Source organism: Balaenoptera musculus, chromosome 9 (assembly GCF_009873245.2).
Source record: "Balaenoptera musculus isolate JJ_BM4_2016_0621 chromosome 9, mBalMus1.pri.v3, whole genome shotgun sequence".
Taxonomy (NCBI): domain Eukaryota; kingdom Metazoa; phylum Chordata; class Mammalia; order Artiodactyla; family Balaenopteridae; genus Balaenoptera; species Balaenoptera musculus.
Window position 1 is genome coordinate 11,236,751 of NC_045793.1, and position 24,524 is coordinate 11,261,274.

A 24,524-nucleotide genomic window follows, 5' to 3' on the forward strand; every position below is an offset into this window, starting at 1 on the left:
TTAATATGTTAAGGAACCATACTGTGTAACATATTAGAACTTTATAGAATTCGGATTAGGGTCTGTCATTATCCTAAAGGAGTTTACTATCTAGAACATGAGGTTAATTATAAAAGAAAAGATTTCCCTAAATTACCTTATTTATTATTTATCTGTTTTAAACCTGCTCTTCCTCCACTTTTATTCCTCTGCAAAAAGGGTCTCTGATACATGTGACTCTTTAATGCTTTGCTTTTATGTTGCCACATTGTTTATCTGTGACTGAGTCATGAATAATAAATTTATCAGGATGCCATCCGATATGACTGAATCTTCAAAGAGCACATATATATTCTGATGCTGTAATACATGTTTGAGATCTAAACCCTGGAATTCAGTGGAAAACATTAAAAGCTATTGCTCCAAGTTTCAAAAAATGTAAGATGTACATTGTTTAGGATGAAGCAGGAAGAAATCTAGATTATAAGGCCCTAAGAATAATAGGTCTCCTAAAATACAGATTAGGGTATCTCCTAGAATTATATGGCAATAGAATCAGTTACTTCAGTGTCTGATGTTTTAAACAGACTTTATATTGGGCAAAATTTGGGCAGAAAAGTTGATGTTAATTTCAAACTGTATATTGTATAGATTTAAACTCATACTAGTTTTATTTGCTAAAACCTCAATACATTTTAGCCCATTTATACTGTGTTATTTTTTTGTAAGCAGTTTTTTAATCAAATGATGCAGGATGCTGAGTATTATATAAATAAGAGCAAATGTGTAAGTTTTATACACACAGACAAATATTAATGACTACAAATTAAATATCACATAAAGACTGTAGGATTGATCAATTAACCCAAGAGGACAGAGTAGAAAGACCTTGAGTTCACCTCCTCTCAGGGGCACACCAAAATTACAACTATTTACAGAACAGCTATCAGAGAAGTAGATTGAAACCTACCAGAAAACATCTTATACAATAAAGCCATAAAGAAGGAACCCTAACAAGATGGGTAGGAGGGGCGGAATCATGGTATAGTCAAGACTCTTACCCCCAGGTGGGCGACCCACAAATGGGAGAATAACAACAACTACAGAGGTTCTCCCCAAGGAGCCAAGGGGTCTGAGCCCCACACCGGGCTCCTCATCCCGGGGATCCTGTGCCCAGAAGATGAGCCCCCAGGACTTTTGGCTTCAATGGCCAGCGGGGCTTACTTTCAGGAGACCAAAAGGACCAAGTGGGGAGATAGAGACTCCATTCTTAAAGGCACCCAGGGGAGAAGCAGTAATTTGAAAGGCGTCTGGGTCAGACCTACCTGCTGATCTTGGAGAGTTTTAGACTATTTATATCTACTGATTATCAGTATTGGACATGATTGGTTTGTAATGGACTAATGACTTTTTTATGTTCATACTAAATATCTGTTGCTGCTCATCAAATTTAAGACTGACTGTATCTGATTGGACTAATTACTTTATCAATATAATAAGATATCCCTAGGGTTGCTGGAAGAACTATGATAGTACTGTGAGAAGTATTTTCCAAGGTACTCTGATGTCTTCAATAAAGTCTGCTCTGATGAGCTGGTATCTTTGGCAAGATTCCAGTCTTATCTAAAGCAAAACTTAATAAATCTGTTTTGTGTGTACACATGTGTTCTGGAAAGGAATAAATACTATCTTTACATTAGAGAAACCTAGCAGATACCACCTTCATCAAGGAATCATAATTAACATCATCAGTGATAATTCATGTTAGTAATCCACGCCCCTCTCTCTAGGTATAGGGTGAGAAGGGCACTTGTGGTGTACTTCCCTAAAACCCGTAATCTCAGTTTAATCTTTGAAAAAAATCAGAGAAACCCAAATTGAAGATCATTCTACAAAATACCTGACCGCTATTTTCAAGGTCATGAAAGACAAGGAAAGACTGAGAAACGGTCACAGAGCAGAGGAGATGAGAGAGACATGAAAACTAAATGCAGTGGGGTGAAATGTGAATCAAGTCCAGAGTTTAATTAATAGTTGTGCCCCAGTGTCAATCTTAGTTGTGACAAATGTGCCATGTTTATGTAAGATGTTAACATCACTGGGAACTGGGTGAAGTGTGTACTCGCTGAAGTATCTTCACGACTTTTTACTAAATCTCAAGTTATTTCAAAATAAAACATTTATTTGAAAAAGTATGTCCAGTGTTGCAAATATGCTCTAACAGTGGAACGGTGTCATCTTTCTGTGCCATGACTTACAGTAGTATAGAATAAAAAGCAAGTACTACAATCGATAACTTTTTGTGGACTCTCTCAATTTTAAAATGTTTCCTCAAAAAGTTTCAAACTGTAAGACTCTGCTGCATGTTTAGGCAACTGTTGTACATGAAAACTATGCCTGCTTGAAAATCTTCACTAGAAATTTGATGGTGTTTAAACTACACGACAGGCCAGATCCTCTCAACTTCCACAGCTTCCCTGGAGATCAAAGTATGGTAGGACTCAGTCAAGGATATGATTTTATCAGGACTGGCTCTAGAAGGAGTAACCCTGTTTATTCCTGCATTCCCTCCTGACCTGTCGAAGTCCTGTGGTCTCCATCCCCACCTCCATTTTCTCCCTGGCTCTTCTTATATTGATATTATGTCATACCTGCCTTTTACTTTTATCTTGTTTCCCTGGGCTTCAGTTATCATTCTGTGCCATTAACTCTATATCTTATATCTCTAATCCTGAACTCCAAAGCCCTATTTCTAACTACTAACTGGAAGGCCAGAGGAACTTCATTTCAGTGTAAACCAAAATTCATCATCTTTCTCACAAAATCTCATTTTCTCTTTCTTTTCTGTCTCATTCAATGGCACTACCATCCATCCACCTGGCAGAAACCTGAGAGTAACCTTATATTTTACTATCCCTGTACCATCCCTCAATGGCTGGTCACAGTTGCTTTAATTCTACAAGTATCTCCTGTGCCCACTTTGTTCTTTCCAATCTTACTGGTACTCTCTTAGTTCAGACCTTTATCATTTCTTACCCGTGTTATTTTACTAGCCTTCTGTTTGCCCCCTTCACTCCATTCCCTTACTAAAATTTATATCCTCTGTCTTAGATGGACATCTGCTTTAAATCTTTTCTTTTCTCCCAGTTACTTATTCAATAAATACTTGTTCAATGAATAAATTTATTTCCAATAACATCAAGGCAGATTCCAAAGGATATCCTGGCAAACCTTAGCTGGCATGTATCCTCTGTGAAAGAATCTTCTTAGTAGCATTTCCTACTAATTCTCCCACGACACGTGTGACATGTGTCCAGATTCCTTACATTGCTTGCTGTCTGTACCAACTGTAGGAATGAATATGCTTATTATGAAAAGAATTAGTCTCCAACACATTGTAATTAGAGGTTAGGTGCTCAGATGCTTGGGTTTTGCTGACGTTCTTTCAGCTGCATGACTACAGAAAGCTGTTTAACTTCTTTAAGACTCATCTTTCTCATCTGGAAAGTCAGAATAATAATCTACACGTACCAGCGAGTTATGAGGCAAAGCATTTACTGCAGTGCCTGCCACATATGAAGTCCTTCATAAAAATATAATAGTAGCAGTGGTGGTATTAATAGTCATATATTTTTGTGCACTTTAGCTTTTGTGATCTCATAACATTTTATATAATTTCCTTTGCATAATATATATATTTACAGAATATAAATATAAATTTTATATAAATAAAATATAAAATACTGTATTTTATAGATATATTTTTTTTTTTTTATTATTTATTTATTATTTTTATTTTTGGCTGTGTTGGGTCTTCGCCTCTGTGTGAGGGCTTTCTCTAGTTGCGGCAAGTGGGGGCCACTCTTCATCGCGGTGCGCGGGCTTCTCACTATCGCGGCCTCTCTTGTTGCGGAGCAGAGGCTCCAGACGCGCAGGCTCAGTAGTTGTGGCTCACGGGCCTAGTTGCTCCGCGGCATGTGGGATCCTCCCAGACCAGGGTTCGAACCCGTGTCCCCTGCATTGGCAGGCAGATTCTCAACCACTGCGCCACCAGGGAAGCCCATAGATATATTTTATAAAATATATTTATATATTCTATTTAATTTTATAAAATATATTTTATATGTAATATAGTTATATATGATATTTATTTTATAAAGCATATACCTTAATATATTTATTTTATAAAAATTATGAATATAAATAAGATCTTTTATAAAATATATATAGTGATCTTTTGATTTTATAATAAATTTCATGGACCAATATGATATTCGGATTAGATAATGTTTTTAGGGATCAGACTAATTACAGTTTATAGCCCAGTTTCATGGACTCATCATTTCTTTTTTTTTTTAAGTGAAAATAATTTTTTTTAATTGAGGTATAATTGACGTACAACATTATATTAGTTTCAGGTGTACAGCATAATGATTCAATATTTGTATAAATTGTGAAATCATCACCACAGTAAGTCTAGTTAACATTCTAGCATTGTTTCTTTTGGACATATTCTAATTTTACAAGATCTCCTTTAATATCAGACACTTGAATTAAACAGAGGGCTCCTCCCATGTTGCAGTGTTTCCTAGGGGAGGTCTTCAATGTCCCCTTTTCCCAGGGGACCAGTGAGAATGGGATCTATATGTGTAGTGATGGGATCCCTCAGCAGGCGAGTTGCACAGCGCCGCTGACCACTGTGTGCCTCGTGCCTGGATGGAGAGAGAAGAGGAGAGGCGTGCCCCAGCTTCTCCCATGCTACGGGGGACCTTGTGTGCCTCGTGCCTGGATGGAGAGAGAAGAGGAGAGGTGTGCCCCAGCTTCTCCCATGCTACGGGGGACCTTGTGTGCCTTGTGCTCGCTGGGGGATGTGTTACCCAAGGTAAGTCAAAAGTTCCCTTCAGAGTTCCACGGGCAGACTTTCTCCCCTTAGGTACACTGTGGAAGCTCCCGGGGGTCATCTTCCGATCAGCCTAACAAACTTTTACGTAGTATGTGTCTGTTAAGACATCATGCTAGGATTTGGTGACCAAATCCATGGCCTCAGATAGACTCCAGTCTAATAGAGGAAACAGATACATGAGTAACCAGAGAACAATTCAGACTATCGTAGATGCTGTGACTTGCCTCTTCAGGATAGATTCAACTTCTTAAAAAACGGATTGTTTATATAGAACGCTTCTCTACTTCCTCTTTTAATTTTACATTTAAGAACATAGAATAGTAAGATTTTCTTTTTCTAATGAAATTGCGCTCATATCTATGAGGCCTTCCGCGACCACCCGGTTTAGATAGCACCCCTCACCCCTCCTCCTGTCACGTCCCTCAGTTCAGCAGGCCTCTACGCTTCCCTGCTCAGCTTTCCCCATTCCACTTGCCACCGTCAGACATATTTAGGATATTTGTTTCTGTTACATGTTCACGCGCTGGAATGTAAAAGTTCACGTGGGCAGGGAGTTGTGCCTGTTTGTTCTCTTCTGTATCCCGAGCATCTAAAACAATACCTGGCAGTCCATAAATGTTTATCGAATGAATATATACATATATGGAAGAATCTTTTTTTTAGCAAGAACTTTTTATCAAATGTTGGTTAACTTTATTCAGTAATCTGCTTTAACTTTAACAAGACTTATTCCACTGCCCTAGCTCTTGTCCCGTTATAATTGGACACTTTTTGGTTTGGGCCAGTACTTGGAGATATCCACTATTAGTCAGTCATACACACATCTTTAGTTTTTCTCTTCATTTTACGGGGAAGGGAAGGGGATGTGTGCGGTGTGTAATTAAAAATGGTACATATAGTATCTTTATTTCATTAATTGGTATTTTATAATACTTCTGGGACCTGCTTCATTTTACCAGCCTAAGTTACTTGAAAAAGTTGAGAGCTAACAAATGAGAATGCATAGAGATTGTCTCATAAGCCATTACCATTGTGAACTTGACAAGAATAAATCTTGCCAACTTCCTTGAATTGATACTGAAAGCAATACCATACAGTTTCAACATCAGCTCTGTAGCTCAGGCATTGTAAGGCTTTTATGACAAGTTTTTCTATCAATACCTTTGTTCCTGTGCTTATCTACCTAAAAGGAATGTTGTAAGCTTAAATTGGTAATTTTTGTGAAATTCCAGAAGGCATCATGTCACATATACACACACACACACACACACACACACACACATAAATACACATTCAGCTATACATCGGTATGTCTACACAGACCACCTTTTGATTTTTAGTATATGACCAGCATGGCTATCTTTGTCGAGTGACAAAGTAACTGCTTATACCTTCCGGTTCTGGAACAAATGAGGTGCAAGCTAAGTATCAGATGAGAAAGCAAGGAGAAGAAAAATTTCTGGGCATCAAATGAACTAGCAGGCTGCTTCCTAGATCATTTTGGAAAAGCCTTCAAAGAGAAATTCCCATCTCTGATTTTCCTTTTCTTAGAGACCAGCAATCTTTTTTACAGTGCTGTGCAACAAGAGAAAATAGATATTCGCCGTGCTTCAGAGTGACTCAGGAGGTGCTGCTATGGATATAAAAAGCTAACTGCCTCAGAGGCTGTGGCAGCCTAATCCGTCCCTGCCAGAGGAGAGAAGCGTGTTTTATAGGCCCCGGGACAAGGGTTAAGTTTATCTGCTTAGCAGGAATCTCGGCTGGATGACTCACTTACCAGACAAATTTCTTATTAATGCAGAGAATTACAGATAGGGTTGATGTGGTGCTCCTTTGCAGGAGAACACCGACCTAATGTGAAAAGAACTATTTTATTTAAAGTTACTGCATTGTGCAGAGGCAGAACCTACAGATGGAGGAGGAAACTATATCTTGAGAACTTCTGTAATAATAATGCACTTATATTGGAACATCCTGAAATTGCTTAGTAGATTATAAAATTTCTTCTTCTGTGTATCCATTAGCCAAACATATGTAGTAGTGCCTACACTCATAATTATGATTGTCCACAATGATAGTATCTATAGTTTAAAAAAATGATTTGGTTATAGTGTGTCATGATCGAAGAACTGAAATGATGTTACTACTTATCACAGGGATGTACACAGCATATTGATATATTTTCAGTGGTACTTAATCAGGAGAAGAGATATATACATAGAAACACATTCTTCTTTGTGTTAGGTGATAAGCCTAGGTATCTTGGAAAGTTCCATTTAAATCAGAGAATATGGAATCCCATAGCATTCACTCTCCATCCTTCTCCTCTCTTTGTAGCTGGAAGTAGAAAGTGTCTTTCTATTTCCATGACCGTCTCTTTTCCCAGTATTTCTGCTTAGCATTCCATAGTCAACATGCTGGTCCTTAACAGGTGCCTAGAGTAGAAGTAAGATAATATCAGCTTCTTTTCTGGATCCACTAGGAACCTTACCTTCTCAACACATATGTGACTGTATGTACTTTGCATATGAACAGCTGTGTCAAAATATTTTGAAACACATTAGGAAATAGGAATATCTGAATTCAAAGTTACATTTTTAAATTACATTTTAATTCTATTTCCTCATCCATTTCTACTAGAGATTTTAGATGCCTGTAAAATTGACCCTAAAGATTCTGATTTTCTAAAGCATCCATATAAATAAAGGAAATTATTTCAGAAAGAGGAAATTATCGTTGAACAAACATTTTCTCCCAGATTGCACTCAGTTTACTGTGATGCTTATGGAGATGGAATACATTTAGCAAAATATCAATAGCAAGGAGCATCGCTTATACCTTAAAGTCAACCTGAGGATGATCAGGTGATCAGCTATTTTGTATACGTGTATTCGCCGAAGCAAACTTATTACACTGCAAGAAACAAGCTTTACGTAATTAATGTCACTGCAGTAGCAGTTTTAACATTCTCATTTGGCATTATAAAACGGTCCAGTGCATATTCAGAAACCAGAGTGTTAATGACCAAGTGTGAAATTTGCAATCAAAATGTCTCTATTCTCCCAGAAGTTGGAAAGGGGATAATTAACATAAACTATTTATATTGCACCAGATTGCAAAATCTAAGCATTGCACTACAGCAAGCCTGATAGCCACCTGTTATAAACTGGTCAATAAAAACTGAGGAGAGTTTTATACCCCTAAACTTTGGGAAAATAATGCGCCCAAAGTACTACAAATAGCCAAATCCAATCCATCCAGACATGGAAACCAAGAGTTTCATTTATCATTTTAGACAAGAATATGCAGCTAAGACTTATTTTATGGCTGAAGCAAAAGCAAGAAATATTGTTTGGAGAAAACAAATCATGATGATGCAAGATAGGGTAATAGCTATTAAAAAATGATCACAAGTACAGAAGTACTCATCTTCTGGGAACAAAGTGTCTCTTACCAAAAGTCAGTCAGTTGGCAGAGGTTTTGAAAATTGTCTATTTTCAACTTGCTCAGTGGTGGGAATGAAAGAGGATGAATGAGGGATGAAAGAAAGAGGATGTCGGTTTCAGGTTCTGGTACCTCATAACCCATTTTCCACGGAATGGGAGGAATGACTGCTTAGTGCTCTTCCAAATATTCAACTTTAGAAGGGCATCATGTATGTTATAGAAATTTTAGCCAGAGTGAAAGAAAAATATCTGGTGCTTTTTGAGTAGGATGATCAGGAATGCAGATTTGAATCTTTTTCATTCATCTGCCAAGCAATCATTTAGCTTCGAATGGACGACATTTACACAAACTGTAATATCCTTTCAAACTCTACTTCCAAATAGCTAATGGTTTCTGAATGTGATATAGGTCATACTTTGAGTTTTAATTTTGCACTAAATACCAGCTGTGTTGACGATGCTATGCTAGGTATTTTGGGATTTCTAAACCACAAATAATACATCTTTCCGTTTCTCAAGACCCCCGATGGTATGAGAGGTTTGGAGACCATAATTGCCTCCAGTAGATTTATAATATCCATGCTATTTATACACACCATGATTTTATGTAACTTTACTTACTCTTAAATATATTCCTGACTCTTCAAAGAATTTAATTTTCGGCAGAGATAATAGAATAAAATCATGTTTAAAAAAAAGCACAAGTATGTGTTTTATTTATTCTATTCAACTCTTCTTGGCACTCACTTTCTGATATAGAGAAATGTAAATACATGCAAATTTGCTCTTGCCATCACTTTGTGTATTTACATGGAAGGAAAAATAACACATTTCCATATATATATATATATATATATATATATATATATATATCACATTCTGCTTTTTGTTTATATGGAAAAAAATGTCCCATACCCAGGGGTCTCATTGATATGGTTTCAGAACCAATAGGCCAGTTAATCATGGAAATATTAGTACTCAGGACAGATCTGTGAGGAAAGACAACACTGTTATTACAACCAGGCTTGAAATATTTAACTAAAAAATGCAAAGCCTAGAGTAAATCAGAAAAGCATTTCATTATTCTGGGAATGAACTCAGTCATTGTCCTATACTCTGTCATGACCAGGGCATCTGAAATTAAAGTGTTTTCGGGGATTCCAGACAGCAATATGAAAAAGCAAAGGAAAGTCACTGTGTGCAGTAAGATTTCTAAGGAGTAGAACTGGTCACAGCAGTCATCAGTGCTAGAAAGATTGTTTGGGGTCACATAGCAAGGATCTTTTAATCTCTAGGTAAAGAATTTGAATTTTGATTTACAGGTGATGTTAATCTGTTAGAGAATTTTGAATGAAGAGTCATAATGTAATTTAGAAAATTAGTGTAATGGTTGTGTGCAAGCTGAATTGAAGGATGGAAATTCTAATGATAGTTAAAAAAAAAAAAGAACCAATTACAGACTTCTTGAAGGATAACTCTTTTTTAAAAAATATTTATTTATTTATTTGGTTGCACCAGGTTTTAGTTGCGGCAGGTGGGCTCCTTAGTGCGGCTCCAGGGCTCCTCAGTTGTGGCATGTGAACTCTTAGCTGCAGCATGCATTTGGGATCTAGTTCCCTGACCAGGGATCGAACCCAGGTCCCCTGCCTTGGGATTGCGGAGTCTCATCCACTGCACCACCAGGGAAGTCTCTTGAAGGATAACTCTTTAGTCATCTTTTCCATCAGGAATTTGAGAAATAAATAAAGACCTTAGAAAATAGACTTAAACTGTGTGCCTGGTGATGATGGGTCTTGTTTGCCAGAGTTAAAGCATGGAAACCGTTACCATTCAGCTAACAAACGTCTGTTACATATTTACCAGCCACTCTGCTACATATTGTATCAATAGGTTGAAAGGTGCAAACTGAATGAGACAGGTTATCTGACTCTTAGAATTCATGGCCTTGGAAGTGAATGCCCTTGTAAGCAGGATAGGGCAGGTGAGAAGCCCCCTTGGAAGTGGACCTTCTCCAGCCTGAACCCTCCTTGTGCAGGTGGTAACTCAGCTGCATCTGGAAGATAGATTAGGAACTAACCAGAATCAGGGGAGTGTTTTGTTCTGAGTATTCAAGGTCAAAGGTAAAACTCTCAGGTTTGGGATGTCAAAGGGTAGGCAATACCGAAAGTCCTAATCACATGTGAACACTTGCACTGTTTGCATGTGTTTCCTTTAACAAGCTAACAGAATGCACTAGTAGGGAGGGGCCTGCCTTTTGGGGTGGGCCTGTCTCTCCTGGCCTCTGCTGCTGACTTGGTGCCAGTGTGTCAGGGACCTCTGGCAGCAAGACTTTCTTCCAGTCTGTACAAGCTGAACTCCCCAGAGAGGTACAGGGACATAATAAGCTCCTGATGGTCAGTGAGGGTATGAGCTGCCTGAGCTTTTATGCTAAAACTTTTACTGGGGGATTATGGTTTCAGTCAGGAGTCTTAGCATAGATCCTTTTCATCACCTTCACAGTTTTCTGTCGAATGCAAACAAGCTTGTATACATTGCTCACTTTTCAGGTATAAATATGTCCCTTCCTCTGCTTTTTTACTTTTTAAGCTTTTCTCTCAATAACATGTTGAAAAACAAGTTTTGTGGTAAACATGTTTATGACGTTTCTTAATAATGTATTTGCAGTTTGGCAAAATTGGATGAAAATGCTCTGTCCAAACAAGTTTGGTTTTCTTTTTTTTTTCGGAGGTGGAGGTAGGCATCTTTGGAAATACTTTACAAGGGAGGGTGGAGAAAGGGGATAGTTCAGACACTGAGGTTTAAAATCTTGTGATGTGTTCTGAGAACTAAAGTATTTCTAGAACATAAATGGGGTGGGAGTGGCACATGTAACTTAGGAGTCAGTATAGGAGGAGATTGGACTTTTATCTTGTAGGTTCTGGAAAGCCAGTACTGAAACAGAACATTGGCATGATCAGATTTGAGATGTAGAAAGCTTTCTCTCATAATCAGGTAGAAAACTACTTGGTTATAGAAGGCCAGGCAGGAGGCCAGTGGTGTTATCCAGGGGAGAAGGATAATGCCTGAATTAAGGCTGCAGCAGGGAGGATAGAGAACAAATTATTTGAGAAAAATCGGGAGCCTCGTTATCTTGCCATTGCAAGAGGCATTATTTCTTTCTCACCCAAACAGGTTTGCATTAAACTGTGACTCATTGGGCCTTGTTGAAATTTAAATGGGATCCCTGTAGTATTGTTTCCACAGGCTGCCAAAATCCAGCCAGGTATATTCTGTGTTTGTCAGTACAGTATATTCTGATACCATAAAACCTGAGGTCTTTAATTTCTCTGGTGTTTCATTGTACTTCACATCAATCACTGGAATTATTTTATAGGCTTATTAAAACATATTTTGATATTGCTGGGTTGTTGGCAGTTTATTGTTTTTCCTCTATCTTGATCCCATGATTTCCTTCATAGCCTGCATTGGGTCTTCCATCTTTAAATTAGAGCATCACACAGTTGGACCAGAGAATTTCACTTCTGTGTAAGCCTAACTGTTGTACAGTAAAGATCTTTGAAGGTTAAGGGAAGCTTAAGAATAATGTCTAAATTTTTTGAGACCCTAGAGTTTAATTCTGTTAAGTTGGCTATGTTAATGTTACTTGTAATTCTCAAAGAGTAGGGTAAAGGCGTGTCTTGGTTTACATGGGATAGCCCTGGTTTATGCATGTATTCTTGGTGTAATTATTTATAATGTCCCCCTTTTACTTTCAAGAGTGTCTCAGCTTGTACATTAAATTGTATGGTCATCCTATCAGGGAGAGCCACAAAGAAATTGTCCATTTATGCATCTCCAGAATTCAGTTTATGGAAAGTCAATGCAATTAAAATATGCTGACAGCCACTGTCCCTGCTGTAGACTTCGTGCATGCTGTATCTAAGTCTTTTTGAGGACAAATGGAGAAAAACATGTCATTTGTTTATCAAAAGGTTTTTACTGCTATAATAGAAAAATGAAATTGCTTCTCCTTTTGGTGTTATATATCCTTCAGCCAGTCTTGTCATGATTCTATTAAGGCAAATAACGCAAAGCCAAGTTTTTCATTTATTCTCTAAACAAAACAGACACAATTATTATTTAACCTGTTAGAGTGGAAACCAGAGAACCTCACATGGACTGTTAGAAGAGAAAGGGGTCTTGAAAAATAGGTTAGGGAATTTAGTCCATCCCTTACCTTTATACATGAGCCACCTAAGTCACAAGGAAGTCATGTATGTGGTTCCATGGCTATTAAGGGAATATACCATACTATAGTCAGGTCTTCAATGTATTAATCCAGGGTTCCAGGGTTCTTTTTTGCTACACATGATTGCAGATGAAGAGCCAAAAGCAATCTCTGTTCCATCACTTCCCTTTGCTAACAAAAAGGGTCCATGTAAAATACCCTGACTTGAATGTAGGACATGTATAGATATCAATTAGAAATTGATTTTTAACATTTTTATATTACAGAATATGGCATCATAGGTATGTTCTCGTGTTATGTGTGCACAAATATATTATTTAAAATATTTTATCCGCAGAGCTAACAGGATTGTAACAACACTTTTTAGAGTTACACACACTGACTCTTTAATGGATCACAACCGATAGAAAATGTGTTGGTCTCTGAGAGTAGCTTACATTCTTTAGAGAACGGTAGATGTGTTCTAAAATAAACAGACTTGCCCTGGAATATGTATGCTGTCTCTCTCAGTGCCCTCTGAAACTCGTGGTCCATCCTTGTTAAAAATCCCCTGTATTCACAATGTCTTCACATCTAATTCCAACAGAAACTGGGCTTTTTTCTAAGGACAGCAATTCTCTGCAGCCATAGTAGTGCTGTTGTTTTGTTTTGTCATTTCTCCTGCTGCTTTTTCTAGAATGGTCCCCAGAATTAGGGGTGGGTGTCTTCACTCCTGTTCGCCATTTCTAGACCTGTGTGGTCCAAAACTCTAGCCACTAGCCACCTGAGCCCTTGAAGTGTAGCTACCCTAAATTGAGATGTGCCATTACTGTAAAGTACATTGAGGATTTTGAAAACCCAAGTGGGAAAAAATGTAGAATGTCTCAATATTTTTTCCAGCTTTAATGAGATAATTGATATATAACACTGTGTAAGTTTAAGGTGTACAACGTGATGATTTAATACACATATATATTGCAGAATGATTACAGTAATAAAGTTAGTTAACAAGTCCATCACCTCACATGATTACCTTTGTTTGTTGTTGTGGTGATGAGAACTTTTAAGATCTACTCTTAGCAACTTTCAAATATACAATACAGTATTGTTAAGTATAGTCACCATGCTGTCCATTAGATCTTTGGAACTTACTCATCTTTCAACTGGAAGTTTGTACCCTTTGACCAGTATCACCTTACTTTCCCCACCCCGCAACTGCTGACAACTGACATTATCCTCTCTTTGCGTTCAGCTGTTTTAGATTTCACACGTAAGGGAGATCATACAGTGTTTGTCTTTCTCTGTCTGACTTATCTCACTTAGCATCTCACATCCTCCAGGTCCATCCATGTTGTCACAAATGGCAGGATTTCCTTCTTTCTCATGTCTGAAGACTATTCCATTGTGTGCATGTATATTTATGTGTGTGTGTATGTTACATATATATGTATATACATATATATGAATATATCTCACATATTTTTTCATCTTCTTTACCCATTCATCTGTTGACAGATACTTTGGTTGTCTGGTTGTTTCCATATCTTGGCTATTGTGAATAACGCTGCAGTGAACATGGGAGGATGTTTGTGAACATGGGAAGATGATAATGACTTCTTGTGTGTATGCGTGTGTGTGTGTGTGTGTGTGTGTGTGTGTGTACACACACTGTTTCTTCTGGGTATATATATATACCCAGAAGAAACAGAAGAGAGTTTGATTGCTGAGTCATATAGAAGTTGTATTTTTAATATTTTGAGGGACCTCCATACTGTTTTCATAGTGGCTGCACCAATTTCCATTCTCACCAACAGTGTACAAGGGTTCCCTTTTCTCTATATCCTTATCAACACCTGTTATCTCTTGTCTTTTTAAAAAATTTTATTTTATTGAAGTGTAATTGATTTACAATGCTGTGGTCATATTTACTGTACAACCAAGTGACTCAGTTATACATATATGTATATATATACATTCTTTTTTATATTTTTTTCTGTTGCAGTTTATCATAGGACATTGAATATAGTTCCCTGTGCTCTACAGTAGGATCTTGTCTTTTTGATAATAGCCATTCTAACTAGTATGAGGTGATATCTCATTGTGGTTTTGATTTACATTTCTCTAATGTTTAGTGATGTTGAACATCTTTGCATGTACCTGTTGGCCATTTGTATATCTTCTCTGAAAAAATGTCTCTTCACATCCTCTGCCCATTTTTTAATTGGATTGTTTGTTTTTTTGCTACTGTATGAGTTCCTTTTATATTTTGGATATTAACTTCTTATCAGAGAGATGGTTGCAGATATTTTCTCCCATTCCATAGGTTGCCTTTTCATTTTGTTAATTGTTTCTTTTGCTTTGCAAAAGGTTTTTAGATCTATGCAGTCCCACTCATTTGTTTTTGCTTTTCTTGTGTTTTTGGTGTCATATCTAAAAAAATTGTTGCTAAGACCAATGTCAAGGACCTTTTTTCCTATGTTTTTTTCTAAGAGTTTTATGGTTTCAGGTTTTATGTTTAAGTCTTTAATCCATTCCAAGTTAATTTTTGTGGGTGGTATGAGATAGGGGTTCAGATCTATTCTTCTGTATATAATTATCTAGTTTTCCCCACACCTCAATATGTTTAATACAGGTTACATGTTAAAATGATATTTTAGATATAGTACATTAAACAATACACATTTTAAAAATTTTACCTCTTTTTACTTTTTTAAATGTAGCCACTAGAAAATTTTAAATTGGATATGTGTCTCCTATTGTATTGCCATTGGACAGTGCTGTTCTATTTGATTCTTAGATTCCTCTTTTCCCCTAAAAACTCCAGCTCTGAATCTCATGTCCTCAGGTTCTATCATCCTTATTGCTCGTTGCTGTAGTCGTCATGTGTTATAATCCTGGTCATTTTCCTGCTTGTCTTGATGAAGTTAACGTCTAGGTCACCAATAATTTTTTTCAACAGTACTGTTTTAATTCATGGTAAATTCCATACACACTTGAATGAACCTTCCAGTACACTGATCTCTTGTTTCCTTAAACTTATCCCCTCTAGTTATATTGTTTGCCTCTTTACTTCAGTTAATTGTATGAATATACCTAGACCTTGTCTATACCAAGATTTGTAAACCCTCCATAATCTCTGTTTTATCCATTTGACTCACCCGTTTGCCCCTGACTTCAGCAATTCTTCGACTCCACCAGTACTCTGATCCATTGACCATGCGCGTTCACCATCCTTCACCCCTTGTTTTATTTCTCCATTTATTCAACAAATATTTGAGACACCAACAGGTACATAATAATGTGCCATGCTGTATTCTAAACACTAGAGACAGAAAAATCTCTGCCATCATTTAATTTTAGTCTAATTAGAGTGACACATAATAAGACAAGCTAAATAAATAAAATATTTAGCATGGGGTTAGATAATGAGAGGTACTAAGGAGAAAATTTAAATCAGGGAATGGGGATATGATCTGTTGGCATGGAAGAGGGGAAAGTTTTTGATAGATAGTCAATGAAATAAGTAAAGAAGCTAGCCATGTGAATATCTGAGGATAATGCATTCTAGGAAGAAAGAACAGCAAATGCAAAGTCCTTGAAGTAGGAAGGACTCTTGTGTCTTCAAGAGATAGAAAGGACTCTTGTGTCTTCAAGATATAGAAAGGACTCTTGTGTCTTCAAGAGATAAAAAGGAGGAAGGAATTATGATTGGAGCCGAGAGGAGGAAGAGAACGGAAATAGGTGAGACCAGAGAGACACCTGGATATCCAATATTTCAGGCTTTGATGTCTTATTAAGAAAAATCATTAGAAAACCATTGGAGGATTTTGAACAGAAGAGTGTCATAATCTGACTTACATTTTAACAGGATTGTTTTTGATACTGTATTGAGACTAGACAGCGGAGAAATAAGGGCAGAAGCAGAGATCTGTTGGAGGCTATTGCAGTGTTTCCATGAGATATAACGTTGGCTCACATCCTCTGATGGATTTTGGTGGCCATGGTTGTGATGAGGTTGTAGGTAGTGAGGAGGGGAGAAATTTTGGATATGTACTGAACTTAGAACCAGTAGAACTTCCTTAGAGAATAAATAAGGGGCGTGAGAGAGAGGAGTCAAGAACGACTCTGGGAGTTTTGGCTGGAGCAACCGATGTGGGGAAGACAGTGGGAGATTGTGATTGAGGGAAAGATCATATAACCTTGGAGATCTCTATTGGATTCCAAATGCAGATGTCAAGTAAGCAATTGAATATATGAGGCTGGAATTGAGGAGAGAGGTCTGGACTGAAGATACACAGTTAGGAAGTGCTGACATTGATGGTATTTAAAGCTACAAGGCTGCCTGAGAACACCAAGGGAGGGGATGTAATGACAGAATAGAATTAAGGACCTTGCTCTGGACCACTCCAAAGATGTTAAGTTGGTTCCTGAGAAGACACAACCAGTGAGATCAAGGCAGTATGGTTTGCTGGAAGCCCATCTTTCTGGAAGAGACTTCATCCAGGAGGAGGTAAGGATAAACTTGTCAGATGTTGCTCATGGATCCAATAATGTCAGAACTGAGAACTGACCGTTGGGTTTTGCAATAGGATGCCACTGGTGGTAGTTTTTGATGAAGTGATGGGGCTAGCAAAGTTGTCTCTTGTCTGTATGACTGTGCTGATCTCTTTAACGATCTCCTGGTTTTCTTCTTTGCCTCCACACAGTTTGTTCTCCAGACACCCAGCATGGTGACTTTTAAAAATATATACATCGTGTCCCCCCTCTGCTCAAAATGGCTTTCCACTTAATGCTAATAAAAGTGAGGACTTTACCGTGGCTTACCAAGGCTCTATACAGATCTAGCATTTAGATTTTAATGATTCCTCCTACTAATTTCTCATTCAGTTCTCACGACTAGCCTCCTGACATTCTTTGAAAATGCCTGGGGCCACGTCACTGCTTCAGGGCCTTACTGCAGTCTGTTTTCTGATGGGTCTGGCTCCAGGTGTCTGTACCTGACTGGTTCCCTCATCTCCTTCAGGTCTTTGCTGCTCCTCTCTTACCTTTCCGATGGAGCCTGCCCTGGCTATCTTGTTTGAAGTGGGAGCTCTTCCCAGCCTAGCATTTTTCATCTCTCTTTTCCTACTGTCTTATTCCCCTGTAGGACTCGCCATCTTTTCACATCCCAACTAATATACTTATTTTCTATTTTTATTAATTGCGTGTTGTCCTCCATCTGTTTCTTTAATTAATTTATTTTTAATTTTTATTTTATATTGGAGTATAGTTGATTAACAATGTTGTGTTAGTTTCAGGTGTACAGCAAAGTGATTCAGTTATACATATATTGTCCTCCATTTGAATATCAATTCCATGAAGGCAGGGGTTTTTGTCTTGTTTACTGATCTATCCTAAGTGTTTAGAATAGTAGCTAACACATGGTAAATGATCCATAAATACTACCCGGGGTAACACATGTGAAATAAGTTACTCTTTTCAAAAGCTACTAACTGTTAGAATCCTTGCCAAGTAGGGAAGTACTGTTTTGTAGGATTTAGATGACGTTAACTCAGCCTAATAATCAGCTTCTTGCCTCTCTGGTTATTTATTCAATTTTCCCTGATTTTCTATGCTTCAGGGAAGCTCAGTAAATGCTTGCTGTCTGCCATGTCGCACACGCTGCGGCTGGCATCTGTGATTGATAGGCCTCCTCTAGATGGAGAGATATACAAGTACATCAGCAGTCGTAACAAAGTGTAACTGGGTGTGCTGTAAAGAATAATTGGTGGGTTTTGTTGATCAACCTGGTGCAGACACATGCAGATGCGGAGTTGGCACCAAGGAGAGGCGTATGGAATTAAAGGGCTGTAATGCTCACAGATCCTAGAGAGGAAGGCAGGCAGTGGGCCATGCAGGGGCCTCATGGGAGGAGGGCACAGGGTGTGAGCTTAACCAAGCAGGTGGGGAGCCAGCAGAGAGAGAAGTGCCTTTTGGGGGGTCTGGGTGGGGACACAAGCAAAAGCTTGAGAGGCTGTCACTGGTGTGTTTGAATGTCACTAGGTCAGTCAGAGGAGGGCACAAAGGAGAACTTGTGACAGAGACCATACTCTCACCCTGGTGCACCTGGTCCTCTGTGCCAGGTGCTTACAGCCTGTTTGTGGGGATGCTGAGGCATCCAGAAAATACCATGTTTTAAAAATTTACAGTACACTGGGTAATGTAAGAAGTAAATGCACAGGGCTTTGGATCCAGATAGAAAAGGTATCCTGGCAGTCTGTAAATAGCCTGCTTTCGATTGAACACTCTTTCCCAGTGGCATTGCTGTCCTAAAGGCATAAATCTAGGCTTGTAAAGTCTTATGTAAATATACGGGGTTGGTGTCTGTCTTCTTTCTTCTATCTCTGTGAATATCAGATGTCCTACTTCTAACCAGAGCTGAGGAACTACAGAAACAGCCCTGGGCTGGCTCCTCCTGCCCGCCCTGCAGCTTGCATTGATCCTCTAATGTTTTTGATCAGTCTGGATATAAATACTTCCTGTGGGGAAAATGAGTAGTGATGAGAAGTAATCTCGCTGCTTCTTTATTCTGAAAAATTCAATGACTGGTTTACAGATATTGCTGATTCATCATGATATCCCAGTGTGGAAGATGTGGATTAAGTTTCAGCCTTAAAGGTTATGGGATCCCTCAAGGCTTGGAGTATAGTAATGAAAAATTGAGAACCTAAAAAAAAGATTCCAGAATCTGCATAGTGAATAAACTATTTTATCATCAGGCCTTGATTCTGATATGAATTTAGGATTATGTAGATAGGACTATGCATGTGCTTTTTACTAGAGCCTTAGAACTTTCTCTACTTTATATTTCATATATAACTTCTTTTAGTGTCTTTCTCTTCAGTTTAAAGCAAATTCTCTTTAGTTCTTCTGAGGTCCTATATAATTTCTGGGCCTTTTCCCCTCCAGTCTGGAGTGGCTTTACTAATAAGGTTTCCTAAACACGACCAGGAGCGATTACCGGATTTGATACCCCAAACAAAGGTTTGTAAGTTTCTTCTGAAGACTAAGATGTCCCAGTCTTCACCTGTGTATTAGGAGTAATACATGCTTCCTAGAGTGCACGGCCTTCCTCTGCCTCAAATCTAATTCTCAGAGTTCTAGAAAGATCTCCAAAGAAAATATTAGATCCTCTAGATGTGTGGTATACTTGTCTTAAAATATTCTAGCTTTGACCTGAGCATCTTATTCAAAATAAAAGTTCAAAAGAATAAAAGTATATTCTCCCTATACTCTGAAAAGGTCAAAAATAGGAAACTCATTCCAAATTTCTTAATTTTTCTGTGTAGTTTACTTTTTTATGTTTTTATGGAATCCCATTCTGATTTATATATTCCTGTAGTATGGCAATTAATCTCGTTCTTCCTTAGGCTGACTAGTTCTTTCTTGCAGTGTCTTCACTTATTCATTCATCAGACATTTGAGGCCTTGTACATGTTAGGCACTATGCAGAGGACCAGGGCCACAACCTGTGGACCAGAGAAGCACAGCCTTTGGCTTTATGGAGCTTAAGCCTCTTACTGTTCCTCTAGAGACTGAACAGGTTATACCGGTGCTGGGGTGACGTGTTACTCTTCTAAAATCATGCCTTCTTCAGACCAAATGTTACCTGAGCTTTTAAAATGCACTATTTTAAAACTAAAGGCCAAATACTTCCTATCTGTAAATAATTTCTATTTTATTCCAGGTAGAGTGATTATAGCTGTCAGTTTTTATTGTATGTAAGGTTTTCTTGTAATATTTTAACTAAGCCCTTCAGTCTTTCCTTTTTCCTGACCAGTATACCAGCTTTGACTCTGCTGATACAGCACAAGATCAGGCTGACCAGCAGAAGGAACGAGACCAGGCAGGGCCTCTTCTTCACTCTCCTGAAGACCTTGGGCCAGCTGCCTTACGCAGGAGGAGACTGCTGCTCTGCCCCCCCCCCACTGCCCTGCAGCCGTCCTTTAACCATTGTCTTCTGTGTCAGGAAAGCATCGCGGTCATTTTCTATACAAATATCATGGAAATGTATTTTCAACAACAGGGGAACATTGAAACAAACTATACTGTAGTCATAGGAAATGCTTTGCTTAAAGTGTTGAATGAAAAGAAAGAACATACCAAACGACATGTAACAGTAATAAAAATAGTCATATAAATGTAATATACTGAAAATAATACAATAGATGAGTAGCTAACACTTTTTAAACAATCACTGTGTTGTGAACATGTTTTAAATGCTTTGCACTGGGCTTCCCTGGTGGCACAGTGGTTGAGAATCTGCCTGCTAATGCAGGGGACACGGGTTCAAGCCCTGGTCTGGGAAGATCCCACATGCCGTGGAGCACCTAGGCCCGTGAGCCACAACTACTGAGCCTGCGCGTCTGGAGCCTGTGCTCCACAACAAGAGAGGCCGCGATAGTGAGAGGCCCGCGCACCGCGATGAAGAGTGGCCCCCGCTCGCCACAAGTAGAGAAAGCCCTCGCACGAAACGAAGACCCAACACAGCCAAAAATAAATTAATTAATTAAAAAAAATGCTTTGCACTTATTAACCCATTTAGTTACCTCATTTAATCCCCCCAACAACCCTCTCAATTGGTAATTATTATCCAGTTTTTACATGTAAACATAAAAATGAGGTACAGAGAGTTTAGGCAACTTACTAGGTTCGGTGAAAAGCCAGTACAAGTCCTTAAGATACCTGGGTTCTAAGGGGGACTCACTCACTGTTGGGTGATCAAAGTGCCCACAGGGATGCCGTGAGGAGTGGATGGGAGAGGCACCAATTGTGAAATCAGGGAGACTTCCACATGGAAGGGACATGGAACAGAGTTTTAAAGGAAGAGTTGGCTAGTTTTCCAGGTGAATAGGCAGATGGGAAAACCTATTGAAGCCTGACTGCCACTCACCAATCTTGTGACTTAATTCCTTCATCTGAACAACACAAACGATGTCTGCCATTTCTTCATGGCTTATCTAATAAAATAGGGTACTGAGAGCTCTATGGAAGTGTTTGATGTTATTTAATTATTTTTTAATTTATTTTTTTAAAAGTCCTTAAATATGTGACTGCTGGTTTTCCTTTGCTCTCTTAGGTAGATATGATTGTGACCTTGGGAGGACTTGCTGGGCGTTTTGACCAGATTATGGCGTCAGTGAGCACTTTGTTCCAAGCAACTCGAATCACTCCTTTGCCAATTATAATAATCCAAGAGGAATCTCTCATCTACCTGCTCCAGCCGGTAAGTGAGGATTAAATACAATGTCAGCGCTTTGCTTCCACAAAACCTGTAACATTTTCGTACACAAGGAGAAAACACCTGCCCCGTTTATGTATTTGAACTGTGAGTGAAGTTGACATGTTTAATTACTTGTGGCTGAATGGGAAACAGGTGGAGGAGAAGCCTCATTGTACTCAGAAAAACAAAACCAAAAAGAAAAAAATGTTTTTAAATTAAATTGACTAAGAATTAAATTTAGCATTTTTGCATTTTGAGCAGCTGAATGTGAGTGCCACTTGAGAAAAATCTCAGCAGAGAAAGCACAAAGCTTGGCAAACATTTCAAATGGCATTCTTGTATATTTTCAGTGTTGTCGTTATAATTGGAAACTGTATTTGATTTTGTTAAGCACTTAAAGTCTTGAGCTTTTACTGTTCATAAGTTGCTTGCTTGTTAATTTCACTCTCGTGATGATGTCATTCATTTCCAATGATAAACATCAAGGAAATTTTCTATCAGTGTAGTGCTTAGAACAGAATTCTTATTATATAAACATGTTTTATGAGGTTGATGAGTGTATTTCAGTTTGAAAAATGATTGTTTGGCAACATTTTTTAAACACAGTGGACAGTTGTTGTTTTTTTTCTTTTTTGCCTCTCAGTGTAATGTGCTACTTATAGCTTTGCTTTCAGTCCATCTGCTATTCATCATCTGTAGCTTGTCATTACCTAAAAACTGTTGTTTGGTTAATATGGCAAGTATAATGCATGCTTACCATCGTTCAGCCAGTTGTGCATTTTTTTCTGGCTCTTTGCATTGCCTGGCTTTGTTGCTTTCTGGAATACTTCCTGTGAGATGCGAAAAGGAAGCTGAAGAATTTGGTTTTCAAACTCCATAGTGTCCATTTATTTGGTCAACAAACAGTTATGGAGTGCCTGCTACCTACCTGTTGCACTGCTGGGCAATTGAAGATTAAACAGAAATAGTAACATATGTTCTTTACTCTCTAGTATATGTCTAGTGAAGAAGACATTTATAAAACACAGACATAAAGCAAGGTCAAAAGGTTAGTACATAAAGATGATGAAAGATTATATAATCTGGTCATGGGTGTGTAAGGAAATGCTTCACAGAGGCACTCACATTTTATTTACTTAATTAATTCAACAATTTTTTTTTTTTTTTTTTTTTTTGGCTGCTGTATGGCTTGTGGGATCCTAGTTCCCTGACCAGGGATTGAACCCCGGCCCTCGGCAGTGAAAGCCTGGAGTCCTAACTACTGGGCCACCAGGGAATCCCCAAGAAATATTTCTTGAGTACCTGCTATATGTCAGGTACTTTTCTGGGGATACAGCAGCAAACAACAACGACAACAAAAAAAACCCTTCCTTTCATGGAACATAGATGGTGTTGAGCTTACGTTTCAGCAGACTCTCGAAGGATGAGTGGATGTCTGTTATTGAAGATGATGGGAAAGTCATTCCAGTTAGAAGGAGCCACTAAAGAAAGATAGAGCTGAAGGGCACGTTGTGGCATCTACAGGTAATTCTGAGCAGCCATATGGAAAATATCGAAAATCAGACTCAGAAGACTACTTTGGATCCTGCCTCTGAAGAGCCTTGAACTCTACATACTACAGTGTGAACTTGTTTGCCATAAGCTATGGGAAATCATTAGAAGATTTCAGTTAGCAGTCTGACATGCACAGATACGCTTCTTAGATTTCTAATTAGATGTTTTTTAAACACCTGGACTTTCCCAACAGTTTCTGAAGCGTGAAACTCTCTACAGTTGTGAAGCATTGAGCTTTATCATTTTATAATGATTTTATGATGCTGTGAATGCTAAAATAGTCAACTGTAACTTGTCTCTATGTAAACACTCTGGCTAAGAGGTAACGAGATGGAGTGCAATGATTTTTGCAAAGTAAAATTGGAAGATTAACTGATAGCAAAAACCACATCTAAAAATGACTTCTGCTCTTAAGATCTTTTCATTATCTGTGGTATTCTATATCTTCATTGTATAATTGTAGACTTCCTAAAATGTATTCAGCTTGGGATTTCTTGGAATTCCTCCATCTGTAGATTGCTGTCTGTCCTCAGTTTGGAAAACTCTGAACCATTATGTTTTCAAATATTGTCTCATCCCTCGTTTTCTTTCTCCCTTCTTCTGCAACTCCAATTAAGCATATATGTGATCCTCTAATTGTATCATATATATCTCAGAACTTGTCTCTTGTATTTTCTGTCTTAATCTCTCTGGGCTGCGTTCTGAAGTTCCTCATCACCTCTGCAATCCACTTCACTCTTCTGCGTTAGCTGTTCTATTTTGCTACTAAACTCATCCTTTCAGTAGCAAAGGCTATTCCTGCCGTGATTCATCTCTCTTACAAGCTTTCCCTTTACTCACGTTTTAAAAACTCTTAAAACATAGTTGTCCTACTTCCTTTATAGTCTAGAAAAATTCTGATATCTGCAGTCTTTATAAGTCATCTATCTTTTATGTTCTCTTTTGCTTTTCTATTTTGTAACCTTGATTCATTCCGTATTTTGTGATTTTTAGCCATGACCTCATATTTCTGAGAACTTTACCTGTGGGAATTAGTTATAGAAGGAGTTAAAAGTGAGTCCAAGGAGAATTCAGAGTGGACTTCCAACCCAGTTATTTATAGGCACTAATAACTTAGGACCTTTTGTTTGAGACTTTTTTGGACCATCTCAGTGGTATGTATTTTGAAGCTAA

The 24,524-nt window shown here is 38.2% G+C and overlaps 1 protein-coding gene across 2 annotated transcripts in view; it reads left to right on the forward strand.

Moving 5' to 3' along the window:
* The window catches only part of TPK1 (thiamin pyrophosphokinase 1), a 357,348-nt gene that overhangs the window by 190,608 nt on the left and 142,216 nt on the right, over positions 1 to 24,524 (forward strand). Inside the window, exon 7 of one of the 2 annotated variants that reach the window (XM_036864408.1) lies at positions 21,654 to 21,800. The exons of the other annotated variant lie outside the window; for it this stretch is intronic. Coding sequence (XP_036720303.1) covers positions 21,654 to 21,800 — 147 coding nt within the window. The remainder of the gene's footprint in view (positions 1 to 21,653; positions 21,801 to 24,524) is intronic. 2 annotated transcript variants of the gene reach the window in all.